Source organism: Heptranchias perlo, chromosome 1 (assembly GCF_035084215.1).
Source record: "Heptranchias perlo isolate sHepPer1 chromosome 1, sHepPer1.hap1, whole genome shotgun sequence".
In the NCBI taxonomy this organism is placed as follows: Eukaryota; Metazoa; Chordata; class Chondrichthyes; order Hexanchiformes; family Hexanchidae; genus Heptranchias; species Heptranchias perlo.
Window position 1 is genome coordinate 25,071,154 of NC_090325.1, and position 14,825 is coordinate 25,085,978.

The 14,825-nt window shown below is 40.5% G+C and overlaps 1 protein-coding gene across 16 annotated transcripts in view; it reads right to left on the reverse strand.

Moving 5' to 3' along the window:
* Positions 1-14,825, reverse strand: part of ctbp1 (C-terminal binding protein 1) — a 312,129-nt gene that overhangs the window by 53,904 nt on the left and 243,400 nt on the right. For 2 of the 16 annotated variants that reach the window (XM_067982546.1, XM_067982529.1), the window contains one exon: positions 4,517-4,598. The exons of 8 other annotated variants lie outside the window; for them this stretch is intronic. In XM_067982546.1, the coding sequence (XP_067838647.1) occupies positions 4,517-4,556 (40 nt within the window). In that variant the 5' untranslated portion in view covers positions 4,557-4,598. Of the gene's footprint in view, positions 1-4,516; positions 4,599-11,298; positions 11,320-11,763; positions 11,828-12,202; positions 12,374-14,825 lie in introns of those variants that run through there. 6 more of the 16 variants (XM_067982514.1, XM_067982521.1, XM_067982538.1 and 3 more) reach the window with 6 other exon arrangements.

The window sequence follows — 14,825 nt, forward strand, 5'->3', positions numbered from 1 at the left end:
GGATGCCGAGACTGGCACCCAACAAACGTCTGGTGACACAACTTTAACATTCATCACACACATAAATTGAGGTTAACAATGCTTAGCATGTTTAACACCTCAGTATGTTCATTGCAACATGACACATCTGTTATGATGTTTAATATTGCCTTCTGTTCTCTTACAGGCCCTTCAACACAGTGGCGGCAGAGGGCGATTCCTCAGAGGACCTGCCGGTCTCTGAGGGCGCACTGTCGCATCTTAGCGAGCCATCCATCAGCACAGATACCCACACCTCGGTGGGTCCTAGTAGTCAGTTAGTTGGATTGACACCTGGTGAGTCACCACAGACAAAAGAGCACGAGCAGACACTGGTGACAGGGGCAGCTGTGGAGAGTCCATGTCAGTGGGCGTACTCCTCTCCAGGCTCTGCTCAGCTGGACGCAGATGCTGAACCCCGGGGGCCATCTTTCAAAAGGAGAATGATTGAGGGACAACAGCACATTTGCGAGGTACTGGAACAGTTGCCACACACACTATCCACAATAGCCCAGAGGATGGAGGAGTCCAACTCCTGCATTAGTGGAATGGTGGCACAGGTACGTGAGAGAATCTCTGAGATAGCGTCACAGGGATGTGAGCAACTGTCTGAGATAGCGTCGCACGTAACTGTGGAAATGTCTGAGATAGTGTCGCAGGTAAGTGCGGGAACATCTGCAACGGAGAGAAGGCTAACCTCTGTTGAGCTTCAAGCACGGCTCACAAACGAGTCCATTCAGGCCCTGACAATAGCTGCGCAGACTCAGGGTGAACAACATTCTGCTGCACAGGTGCAGGTGGAGCAGTCTTCCCAGAGGACGTTGGCCAAAAGCATCTAAGCATTCCAGCCATGGACATGAGCAACCTGCCAATACCTCTGCTGCAGCCACAGGGGATGCACCACGTAGCAGCGGTAGGAAGGGAAAGGCTAAGGATTTGTGATCACGAAGGGTATGCACAAGGGCGTCTGACAGACTGTCATGTTTTTTAATTTATATTTGGTTTATATTAAAGTCACATTAAATGTTATCATTCTAACCATTACTGCCATGTCTTGCCCATTCTTGACTGGCTTTTATGATAGCAACCTTTCAAGTGCTTCACCATGAACGGCGACACTTGATGCCACCTAATGGGTCACCTTACAATGGGTGTATGTGTAGTTGCAGGACTGTTTTGTGCAGAGGGGGATGCTGGTGTTGGCATTCATCTTTCCAGGTGGTGTGAGGACTGGATTCTTCTCACTTTCTGATCTTACGATAACCGTTCACATATGCGTGACTCCCTGGCCTCACGAGCAGCCAGGTGAGCCTCTGTTCTGCCCATGGGTTCGTCCTCCTCCTCCTCAATGTGGATGGTAGATGTGGATGGTGGATGAGGGGATGGGGCCTCCTCAACTGGTACCGCTCTCTGTTGCGCCACATGGTGCAGGACATAACACACTACTATAATGCGACCCACTCTCTCTGGTGCGTATTGAAGCGCTCCCCCAGAATGATCGAGGCACCGAAATTGCATCTTCAGCGATTCTATCGCATGTTCAATTATAGACCTGGTGGCGATGTGGCTGTCGTTGTATCGACGCTGTTGCTTGCTGATGGAGCTCCTCAGAGGTGTCATGAGCCATGTGTGCTGGGGGTAGCTCTTGAACCCAAGGAGCCAGCCCTTAAGGGTGTTTGGTGCATGAAAGAGGCCCGGGATGTTGGATTCCCTCAGAATGAGCGAATCGTGGCAGCTGCCATGGAGTCTGAGTGCCCTGCTGCAATAACTCACTTTTTATCCCTATCAAACAGGATTTAAATGTCCAAATGGCTGCCGGCTGAAACACGATTCCTTCACCATGGCATGTTTCACACGGGAAACACGCTGAGGCAGCGTTGAAATCGCTTGCCAGCATAATTAATTACACTCATGCACATTTTAAGTATTTTAAGTACTTCAATTGTTGGTTTAAATATTGTCCTGCCGACTTTAATTGCCGGCGAGACTTCCGGGTTCGGCAATGGCACGTGCACCCAGATGAGACTGGGTCGTGCGCATTTTTCAGCGTGTTGGAGCCAGGATTCCTGCCCGCTCCAGAAGATCCCGATTTTCCTTGCCCCCCCGCCACCCTATCCCCAACACACCCGGACTTCTGTTTTAAAATTGAGCCCCAGGTCTTTTCATTGAGGGACGTTTTGCTCTTGTTCCCTCCTTAATGTGATAAACATACACTGGTATCTCACTCTATAGGCAATTCTTTACATGTCATTCTAGATTATGAGTGCTTGCTGGTTAATCAACCATGAGCCCAACCCTGGCTTGGCCTAGCAATCATTGATTTGGCCTTTCCCAGGCCTGAAAATAGTGAGGCCAATTGCATAGCTGGCTGAGACCAGTTAACTCAGTACAGATAAGCATTCAAACTTGCAAGCCTGATTTGTACAAACCAAGTGGTGCATTTACTCACTGGGCCACAAGGCAAGATGGACCAGAACTATACTTGGTTTAGATCATTCAACTTTTAACTTCACATTTTGTTGTTTGAATAGAATTGGCTACTTACACAAAAATACACCTACATAATGTTTAGATATACACTATTCCACACTTGAAAAAAAAGTCATGTTTTGTTTTTTAAGATGGTTTGTAGTTCCATCATGGAGCTAAAATGGAAACTATAAATCCAAATCATACCATACAATTTTAAGCACTTGGCAAGAATTTTGAAGACCGCAACTACATCGGCCTGACAAAGAACCATTTAGAATTTACCGGGCCAATTTGATCTAAGTAAATATAACTGATATAGGTTCTACTAATAAGATAAAGGATTGCCAAGGATCAACTCTTCCGCTTTCTCATATGACATGGAAATGCAAGATAAATTCGGATGAGGAAGGCCACTCGGTCCACTTTAGCTCCTATCAAAAGATCTACTCTCCTCCAATTACAACATCCAACTTTCTCTTAAAATGACTCCAAATTTTTAATTAGCTCAGTTATAATAATAAAATTATTTTAGATTATAAGAGCTTTAAGGTAGTTTAGAAAACTGATGAAAACCATTTCCGAATAGCAAAACGTACATACAATGAGCATTTTTAAAGAAATAAATGATTACCTATAGTATGCATAAAACATTCATTTTGTTGATCTGCTTCAGTTTATGGAATATATGCACTTCATCTCCAACTTACATAAAATTGACTGCAACTTATTTCTTTTAAATGTTTTCAGCCTCTACCCTCACTCTCATTTTTCTACCCATCCATTAGTGTCTCCACACTACAAACCCCCTAGGGCCAAGATAGCAGACAAGTAACATGCACCCAGGGCTCCGTCAATGCCACTTTGAACCAACTGCCAAGAGATGTGCACAAGTGATCCGTCGGCAGTTTTTTCTCTGATTTTCCCTCCTTGTTTGTGGGAACACTTTCAGCCTTTGGTTGATGCCTTGATACAGCAAATGAAGTAGAAACTGGGAATTCAATTGGGGCATGTCACCACTCCATGACACTACGTGTTGGTATTCCAATATTCTGCATCACTTTAACAGAAGTTCTTTTTATTTGGCTTTGTAACTTTGTTAATATTACATTCTACCAATATGCTAATTTTCCCAAGCAGAGAAATATCATTGCTACCCCACAGGTGCCTCCATTTTAAGTATGAGTGGGTTTGGCCACCTACTGCCTGACTCTGGTTCCCAGATAGGTTCGGTGATCTGACCCATGAACTTACAGCACAGAAGGAGGCCATTCGGTCCGACGCGCCTGCACTGGGTCTTTGAAAGGCTTATCCAATTAGTCCCATTCCCCCGCTCTTTCCCTCTGCCCTGCAATGGCCATGTAACAGGCTTGCCATTGGATCAGTCATGCCAACTGATTAGAGATAAAATACATCAAAACTAACTGTCTGACAAGAGTGATTTGTATCCAAGTACATTTTAATCAGATAGGTTAAGAAAAGCATAATGCTCTCAGGATTTAGCAGTGAATTCCCTCAACCACTTTAAAAAAAAATGAAGATTCTCAATATAGTTAAAACTTATTATAAACTTTTGGGCACAACAAAAATATACTTGTTCTTATTAGGGGCCATTTTACCAAGGTTTAACTTCCTGGGCTAACTACAGTGGAGCTTTGGCAAAAAACAAGGTAAAGGCCTGTGATAACAGGAAATTTGTAGAAACAGAAAGCGTATTATAATGAATTCCAATTGCATAGCATTATGATATATTAGTTCTACAATCAATAAAAACTGCAAAAATCTTAAAATAAAAATTGAAATGTGCTGCTCTAGTATTTAAAATCTTAACTATCGCAGTTTCAAATGTGGTTCTTTGTACAAACAGGTCTATAAATGGCTGGACATGCTAAAATCAATATTCAGTGAGCTATGTCAGTAAGAAAGAATTTTATTAAGAGACAATTATTGATGTAACAGTATTTTTTTTGCTTGCGTTGGCTTTGCACTACAGGGTAGAAAGTTCATAAAAGCAATGAAAAGGACCCACTGTGCATACTGTAGTCATTTTTGTGTAAAAAAATCTTCATTGCTTCATCTGTTGGAACCCAGCGATAGCCATAATGCCTTTTCTAAACATAATTAATAGACAATGTATTATTAATAAAGTGTAAAACAAGTGTGCACTGCTATTCACATTCTGTGTAACCGAAGCTTCAATGCAAATAAGCGTATAAACCTGAAATGACCCTCAAGCTGGATACTGCCCTTTTAAAGTTCCTATTCTAAAGTATGTTTCCTTGTAAATAAAAATGAGTAAGATAGTTCAATTGAAGTTACCCAATCGTAATTGATGACGTTGAAATAGTCACTGTTTTCTTAAATTTTACATTCAAAGCCTGAAATGTAGGAAAGTATGAATTTCTATTCAATATCCCACCCCCCACCCCCACCCATAAAGGACAGATGGCACTTTATTTCAATTTAACTGTAAGTTGTGCTGCTGTACTGGACCAGTAACATGCTATATATTAACTGAGAGGCAGTGCCGTTTGTTGTGGTTCAAACAGCAACTTAAACTGCATTGCCATCAACCTACAAAGCCTTCCTTCATGCAGGAGGAAAATCCTATAATTATTTGTTTTTCCATTCGTTGGTTTAAAATAATTGACAAAATAGATCAATGGCGCTATCCAGGATGAGTATAACTGCAGGTTACGGCATTTGTTAGTGACATTCCAGAATTGTCAAAATAAGGATTTAGTAAATAAGGTTATTTTATGCTTTTAAACATACAATATAGCAATTATGAGCATGAAGATTGATACCATTCTCACATGATAGTATTGTATTCAAATGAAAAAGTCACAATATATCATGAATATGCCAGATATTGTCAATAATCTAAAATTTCATGGCAATTTAGGTATAAAAAAGCTTTGTTATAATATTAACTCATTTTCTATTGATCTATCATTCTTGCTAAAGGCATGCAAAATTAGCAGAGATTTCCACATGCTAGGATATAGATACTGCAACAGTGATGAAAAGACCCTGTCCTTTCAATTAAAGTGCTCCATTATTACTGTTAGTATCAAAAGGAAGATAGACTTAAGAAAATCTCGTTAGCCTACTCTCTACTTCAAATGCAAAACAGAGCCTATGATTTTTCTTAAATCTTCAGAAAAAACCTTCAAAAATCTTGAGAGACTTGTTAAAAAAAATATTTAATAGAAGCAATTACTAAACTTCGTACAGGTTCAGTAAATGCTGCACTGAACCCCACTTAGCATTAATTCTTCTTGCTGTATACACTTTGCGAGAAGATGACTTTTATGTTACTGTTTGGCTAATGGAAGTGAGGGCAGACTGTCTTAGATGCAAGGCATTGCATGTAGATGCTAATCTACTCGTGCAAAACCAGAGCAGACTCCCACAGCTGACTAAGCTGTATTTAAACTGTGTTCCTGCTAAATTTCCTGAGGAAGACAACCCATCACAGGCCAACTTCCAAGAAGATAAAGCTCTATGACATTTTTTTGACAGTTCCTCAGAGTAATCAAACAAAATTCCAAAATTCTAATCTACCCGTACATGTCATATTTGCAGTTCAGACCAACCATACTAAAAAAGTTGGGAGGGGCTCAAGATAAAACTTGGGTATGAATAAGAAATTGCCTAACGGGTAAAGTGAGTGGTATTGGCGGGGTTAGTGCTGAGTGCAGTACCCCAGGGATTAATGTTTTGACCTCTACTCGTTCAAATTTACATCAATGACCTGGATTGTGAAGGTCAAGATGCTAAACTAAGAGAGGTAATTGTATCTGAGGAGACAACTACTGTATTACAAAATGAGTTTGACAAAATAAGTGCATGAAACACTAGCCTTACAGGTGGATATCATCATTTTTCTCTCTAATGAAAACAATAATCTTATAGCATTTTATTTACACTGTTGATTTTGGTAGATTTTGGTGGAAAATTCATTCCATGGTGCCTGGTAATTGACACCTTGTTTTCTCATTGGTCTGATGAAGAAATTAATGCAGTACTTATTAATAAATAATAAGGAGGTTAACTTCCTCTGGTAGTGTGCTACCTAACACGTAAAATAGCTCGTGTTCTAGCACAGTTGTTTACCTGTTTATTTTAAACTGTTCAATGAATGCATTAAAAAAAGCTCACAAAGGAATTTTACACAAACACATTAAACAGTGTACTACCAGAGGAATTAAACTCCTAAATCATCATAGTACATTTATCTGTAACTTGAGATCAAATTAATGAGCATTTAGAAATGCACAAATTAATCAAACACAGCAGCACGGGTTTGTTAAAGGCAAGTTGTGTTTGACAAATTTAATGAGTATTTTGAAGAAATGACCAATTGGACAGATAAAGAGAATGCAGTAGATGTAATGTATAATAGATTTTCAGGTGTTCAGTAAAGGATTGCATAAGAGTCTTGTCACAAAAATTGAGGCATGTGGAATAGAGGAAAAGTGGCAGCATGGATAGAACGTTGGTTGATAGTCAGGAAACAGAGAGTTAGGGTAAAGAGTGTTGTCTGTGCCAGGCTTGGTGTAACCCAGGCATCATTGCCGTGTCCAATTTTTATTCTTGGTGTCCACATTGATAATGTGGACTTGGGCATTGAAAGCACAATCTTAGAAATTGCTGACAACACAAAAGTGAGAGATTTAGCAAATAGAAAGACTGTAGAAGATTTCAGGAAGATGTGGACTGATTAACAGAATGGGCAAACAGGTGGCTGTTGCAAATTAATGTGGATACAGGTCTGGGAAAATACATTTTGGGAGGAAAAACAAGGAATGAGAGTATAGACTCAATGGAAAGATGCTGAAGAATGTGCAGGCGCAGAGAGACCTAGGGGTTCAAATTCATAATACCCTGAAAGTGCGAGTGTAGGTTGATAAAGCAATAAAAAAGACGCTTTGGGTTTTATAATGAGGGGCATAAAGTACAAGCGTAAAGAAGTAGTGATAAATGTGTAGAAAACATTGGCCACAGTTTGAGGACTGTGTGCAGTAGCTTACTGATTATGATACTGGATGAGCAATCCATGGGCTAAGTTAAAATCTCATCATGGCACGCTGTGAAACTGTATTCAATAAATGTATTAATTTATGGGCTAACACTAGAAAATGGCTGAAACCTGTTTCTCTGGGATTTCCAAGGCTCTACTGCCAAAGTTTTTTTTAAATATCGTTCATGGGGTGTGGGCGTGGCTAGCAAGGCCAGCATTTATTGCCCATCCCTAATTGCCCTCGAGAAGGTAGTGGTGAGCCACCTTCTTGAACCGCTGCAGTCCGTGTGGTGAAGGTTCTCCCACAGTGCTGTTAGGTAGGGAGTTCCAGGATTTTGACCCAGCGACGATGAAGGAACGGCGATATATTTTTAAGTCGGGATGGTGTGTGACTTAGAAGGGAACGTGCAGGTGGTGTTGTTCCCATGTGCCTGCTGCCCTTGTCCTTCTAGGTGGTAGAGATCGCGGGTTTGGGAGGTGCTGTCGAAGAAGCCTTGGCGAGTTGCTGCAATGCATCCTGTGGATCGAACACACTGCAGCCACTGTGCGCCTGTGGTGAAGGGAGTGAATGCTTAGGGTGGTGGATGGGGTGCCAATCAAGCGGGCTGCTTTGTCCTGGATGGTGTCAAGCTTCATGAGTGTTATTGGAGCTGCACTCATCCGAGCAAGTGGAGAGTATTCCATCACACTCCTGACTTGTGCCTTGTAGATGGTGGAAAGGCTCTGGGGAGTCAGGAGGTGAGTCACTCACTGCAGAATACCCAGGCTCTGACCTGCTCTTATAGCCACAGTATTTACGTGGCTGGTCCAGATAAGTTTCTAGTCAATGGTGACCCCCAGGATGTTGATGGTGGGGGATTCGGCGATAGTAATGCCATTGAATGTCAAGGGGAGGTGGTTAGATTCTCTCTTGTTGGAGATGGTCATTGCCTGGCACTTGTCTGGCACAAATGTTACTTGCCACTTATCAGCCCAAGCCTGGATGTTGTCCAGGTCTTGCTGCATGCGGGGATGGACTGCTTCATTATCTGAGGGGTTGCGAATGGAACTGAACACTGTGCAATCATCAGCGAACATCTCCATTTCTGACCTTATGATGGAGGGAAGGTCATTGATGAAGCAGCTGAAGATGGTGGGGTCTAGGACACTGCTCTGAGGAACTCCTGCAGCAATGTCCTGGGGCTGAGATGATTGGCCTCCAACAACCACTACCATCTTCCTTTGTGCTAGGTATGACTCCAGCCACTGGAGAGTTTTCCCCCTGATTCCCATTGACTTCAATTTTATTAGGGCTCCTTGGTGCCACACTCTGTCAAATGCTGCCTTGATGTCAAGGGCAGTCACTCTCACCTCACCTCTGGAATTCAGCTCTTTTGTCCATGTTTGGACCAAGGCTGTAATGAGGTCTGGAGCCGAGTGGTCCTGGCGGAACCCAAACTGAGCATCGGTGAACAGGTTATTGGTGAGTCAGTGCCGCTTGATAGCACTGTTGACGACACCCTCCATCACTTTGCTGATGATTGAGAGTAGACTGATGGGGCGGTAATTGGCCGGATTGGATTTGTCCTGCTTTTCGTGGACAGGACATACCTGGGCAATTTTCCACATCGTCGGGTAGATACCATTGTTGTAGCTGTACTGGAACAGTTTGGCTAGAGTTACAGATATGAGCGGGAGATCCTCCATGGAAATTCATCCCAAAAGGTGTGAGGTGAAACACCTACTACTTTCCATTTCCAACAAAAATAAATCTATGAGCTTGCAAATTAGGCATCACAAAAAAAAATTGGGGGGGTGGGGAGGAGGAATTTTACCTCAGCCCGATTCCAGCGGCAAACCATTGGTTTCAGTTAGTTATCCATCTACCCATGGCAGTATGAGACCACAGCGATGGTAACCATTGGCCCTCATTAACTTGCCACCTGTCCACTTCCTGTTTTGAAGCTGTTGCAAGTAGTAAAATAGGATTGGGTTGAACCTGTGAATCGCCAAATTAAATTTCATTTGGAACTCTCTGGTGACGTTTGATAATCTACAAATGATACAGGAATACTATATTCATTACAAATGTTCAGGATGGTGAATGCACTACCTGAAAGGGTGGTGGAAGCAGATTCCATCGGAACTTACAAAAGGCAATTGGATGTGTACTTGAAGAGGGCTAATCTGCAGGGCTGTGGGGAAAAAACGGGAGAGCGGGACTAAATTGGACACCTCTCTCAGAGGCGGCACATGCACGACGGGCTGAATGGCCTCCTTCTGTGCTGTAAGATTCTATGATTCTATAATTCTATAAAGCCTTATATTTTGCCTCTTTCCACTCCAATGGCATTATTTCCCCATCAGCCTGGAAAATGAAAAAATAATTGGAGTTGTAGATTTCTTAGTGGCTGCGGTAAATGCTGTTCTGTTATCAGGCAGCAGCAGGAGTTGTGAGTTATGGGGTGAAGTCTCACACCCCACTTCACTGGATAAAATTCCTCTTCTGCACACAGGGGTAAAGATTTCATTTGTGTGCTAGCTGCAGCAAAAAATATAAATCATTTACAAAGAATACAATTACATTACACCTAACATAGAGAGGCAATCTTCCTCCTGTAATGTTCTGTGCAGGAACCTAACTGCAAAATTGCATCCTCTGATGAGGCAAGTTAAAATATAGTGACAAACAGCCCACTTGAACTTTCAACTTTTTCCTCCCAAAATAAACTGCTATACAATTTAAAATAAAGAGAGACAAACTAGAACGGTGTAACTATAAAGCCAGCTTACCTCATACAGCTCACATTTTTATGTCAGCATATGATACAATCATGTCATTACTTGACAGCATTACATAATCTTTTACATTATGTATGCTTTGTCAATGTCTGCATTCTCATGAACACTCACGGCTGGTTAAAAAAAATGCACGTTTCAGCCTCACAAATGGAGGTTTCAAACCAGTAAAGATTTAGAGATTTAGAGAATACACCTCAGTCATCCCAGTCCTACTAATGCTGTGCTTCATTGCAACATTAGGTGTGAAAAAATTTAAGTGCTAAAATATAGCAACAATTTAATTTATTTTTCAGGTACAAAGCTGACTACACATTGGACCCTGTAAACTTGCATCAGTTTACTAATCTAGGGATTTATTTATTAAATTGACCCTACTGACCATAACTCTCCCACTTGTCATGTTTAGGATGCATGGGAGTTTTTGACAATCTTCATCCTCCAGCCCTAAATGATCTAAATTGTAATATAAATTCACCATTTGTACATATTTTTAACTTCTTTTTCCTCAGTTCTTTTCTTGCACTAAAGGAGCAGTATCTCACTTAGTCATCTTACGCAGATAGCTGAATACATATCTGCACAAAATTCCTTTCAGTTATTCAAAATCTTTCTGAGCTATGTTTTGAGATTCTTAAAATTAACAAAAAATTCCTGATGAGGCTACAATAGAGAAAATTGCAACTGTAGCACTACAACTGAATTTATAACTAGAGCTGGCATTAAATTCTTTTAAAAAATATTTAAAAACACTGAATCAGCTAGGTGACAAAGGGACAGAGATTTAATTTATTTCTTGCTACAATAAATGAAGGCCAATGCAAGGGATATAATAGTTTTAGAAAATGCCAATTAAATATTAATATCTTTATTGGAAAGAATTATTCACTCGATGAAAAATACCATCAATAATAACTTCAAGCAATGCCAATTAATCATGTTTACACTCGGGTACAGTTCTATTTTCATTAATTAAATAAGCTATTTAAGGAAATAATTAGACATACTTTCATCTTTTACATTATTGATCCAATGCTTTATATTTTTTCTATTCAGGTAGGACATTATTCTTTTATGAAAAATGTCACCATTAGCCTGAGGTCCGAGTTCCTGAAACAAAAGAAGCAACCTGAAACAGCTAACTGCAAAAACGTTTGGTTGAACTAATTTTTCAAAGCGATACAAAATCCTTTGCAGATGCTATGCGCAGCTCAAAGATCAGATTTTCTAAAACAAAAGTGAAGGGCTTGTCCTTGCTTGCTGCACACAGAAGATTCATTGAACACCATACGCTGCACTAGGAGAGAGGTGCAGTTACAGAATCCCACGCACTGAATTTCAGAACTGCTGATGATATGGAGGTTTTAATACAGAAAGCTGATGATTTCTTTGTTCCCCCACCTGCAAAATTGCGGGGGAGAGGGGGAACATATTTAATGAAAAATAATTTCTGTTAAAGAAAAACAACTTACTTTGCTGGGGCTTTTTTTTGTATGTGATTTGTGATTAGTTCTCAGCTTTCACTTATTTCAACAGCTAAAACAGGAAAAAAGATACAACTAGTTCAGAATTAATATCATCAAAGAACAAAGTCTCCCATTGTCAAAAAGTAAAAATAAACAGCTACAGCACAGTACAACCAAGACGATTAACTACAAAAAGTACTGCCATTTGTTTTTACAAATAAAGTGTCTCATGTACAACTGAGGACGGCAGGCCATCTGTACAACTCCTCTGTGCCTCTGTGAACAATCTCACTTTCAATAGCAGCCTGCAAAATGCAAGCAGCAGGGGGGGAGGGGGGAGGGGAAGTTGGAATGAGCTTGCTGCTTGTACACACAAATATTTTACTATCTGCCAGCACACCTTTATTTAAGTCATTTACAACGAACAAAAGCTAAGAATCATTACCTAGAGGTAACCCTTTGCTCTGTAGGTGTGAGCTCCCCATCTACACCGCCGTTATTTCCCCATTTCCTGAGAGCACTTCACATGAGATATGAAAATACTAGGCATATGGCGGCCACTTCAATTTTCCCAGAAGTAAAACACAGCCAAGTCCTGCTGTCTATGAGAGTGGGAGAGGCCCACGGCTGGAGCTTATAGGCTGGCCAGGTCACCTGACTTGTTCAATGCTGCACTCTCAGCTGAGTTCAGAAGGGACATATCAAGTACGGTATATAATTAACCCACAATACCCTGCGCATTTTATACCTAATCATTTTGCAAGGCCTAGGTCTTCATATTGGCAACAAGACTCGACTTTGAACTGTCTGATTTTGACAATACAAAGTAGGTACTTCCACTGGGATTCCTGAAACAGACTTTAACAATCGTTTCTTTTCCTCCCTGTGGTACAGGTCTGCTGTGTCATTAAACAAACAGCTCAGCCCTGTATAATCAGCCAGTTTAACTTAAAGCAACAGTGATACATCAACTAACGGTCACAATTAATTCTCCAAGGCCTTTCCGCAGCAGATCTGCAGCACATCTTTTTACAGTACACAGCAAGGTTGACACTGTTCTCAGTTGATTTCAGACAAGGCTAATAAAAATGGGCTGACTGCAGTTCAGGAGTTCAAGAACTGCACGAGTAGGGGTCAAAGCAAGGACCAACCATTCTCATTGCAAGGAGTCAGAATTCTTTTTTTTCCTCTTCCAACACAGACATGCATAGGCATATACAGGAGTTAGAATGGTCATAGACACAAAACTAAATTAAAAGAGAAAAATAAATTATAGTCCATGAGGAACTACATATTAGAATAAGGGCAAATCTGAATTTCCTGCCCATACCAAAAATAAATTAAACTATAGTAATAATAAATTAGAAAATACCATTTTAAATCCTGCTGTTGAGGGATCTCAAGTATTTAAAAACATTTTTTTTTAAATGGCGAATTGGGTGACTGGGTGAATTCCTGAATAAAACATATTGTTCTGCACAGCCACCCACAAGTTATTAGGTTCACAGAGATCTGATAAAGTAGTTCGGTAAGTCATTACATCGTCAAGATCTATTTTTATAGTGAATGCTGCAGCAAAGAGATAAAGTGATGTATCTGCCATACAAATAGAGATTCACACTATTGAACCATTAATTTTACAATAATTTTTTTAAAAACTGCATTCATTACATTTTTTCAACATTTACATATATAGTTGCTGACAGATTAACATCACTTTTTTGCACTCACTAGCACATTTGTCCAACAAAAACAATATTCACATCAATGAATGCTTTCCTTCGGTGGTAGTGGGGGAGCAAAAGGCTGTGGGCAGACAAAATTAATGTTTGTAACAGATAAAGAATGATTCTATTTCATTGTAAATTAGCTCCCTATACTGTGCATCGGACAATTTGCCAAATTTTCTATGCAGGACTGAAATGTTACACAGGAAATGGTGCCAATCCTGCATCCTGTTTAAATAAGAGTTTTTTTATTTTTGATTCTGAATTTTATGCAACTAAGTTTTGTCTCCCCAGTCAAACCTCAACTGTGAGAATGTGGCAGTTTATCAGACAGGTCATGATATGGTCAAGAATTCAGTGGAGAAAAAGAAGAATTTCATGCTTTTCTTTATAAAATGGGGCATCAGGAGAAGAGGATTTGTATTGATGGTAATATAATGGGATGAATATTTCCTTTTTCCATACATCCCTTTGCAGAATCTGTTAGGTGGCAAATATCTTAAACTAGGAACTTTCTCTCCCTTCCCTCAACAGAGCAAGTTACCGTCAGCTAAAAAAACAACAAATCTTCACATTGTGAAAGTTAGCAGAGTATTGAAAATTGCAGCTAGAAATCCAAAAACATTTTCACACTTTATAAAGTTTACAAACTCTGCAAAAAAAAGTTTTTTTCATGTTTGGAGTATGTCAGGGTAGATCTTGACTTTGTGTGATAATAGTGTGAAACGGGTGATAGCGAGTTGGTAGAGATGTAAAATGGGCTGCTGACTCCTAGCACCTGTTTTACCCATTTCACATTATCGCACAAAGTCAAGATCTACTCCGTCGTCTTCATTCTCACAAAGTGTGCCTTAAGCCACCTTGGTCCTAAACTCTGTATTACTTCTGGACAATCTCATTGCTTTGCTACTTCTCTTCCCACTTTTAAAATGCTCCTCTAAAACTCTACTTTCTAACCGTGCAGTCAGTCATCTTTCCTAATTCTTTTAATGGTACATTCACACTCTCCACAAGTCTGTATTACACTAGGGAGTCTCACTCTACTTCATTAAAGTTTCAGGTTACGCTTCAGCATCGGATTTAGACTGCATTTATGCTATAACTGTAGAGTCAGTGCAAAGCAAAACCTACTTCATGCTACAGTTGTAGTATAAGTGCCCTCAAACGGCAGCTTGGCTCAGAAGCACACACCCCTCTGAAGAATGAGAGTTCAAACTCACTCCAGGATCTCAGGGCAACACTGAGGGAATGTTAAATTACTGGAGGTCTTTTCGAATGAGATGTTAAACCATTGTCCTGTCTGCCTGGTCTGCTGATTTAGGCGATGATTTGCTCAACCAT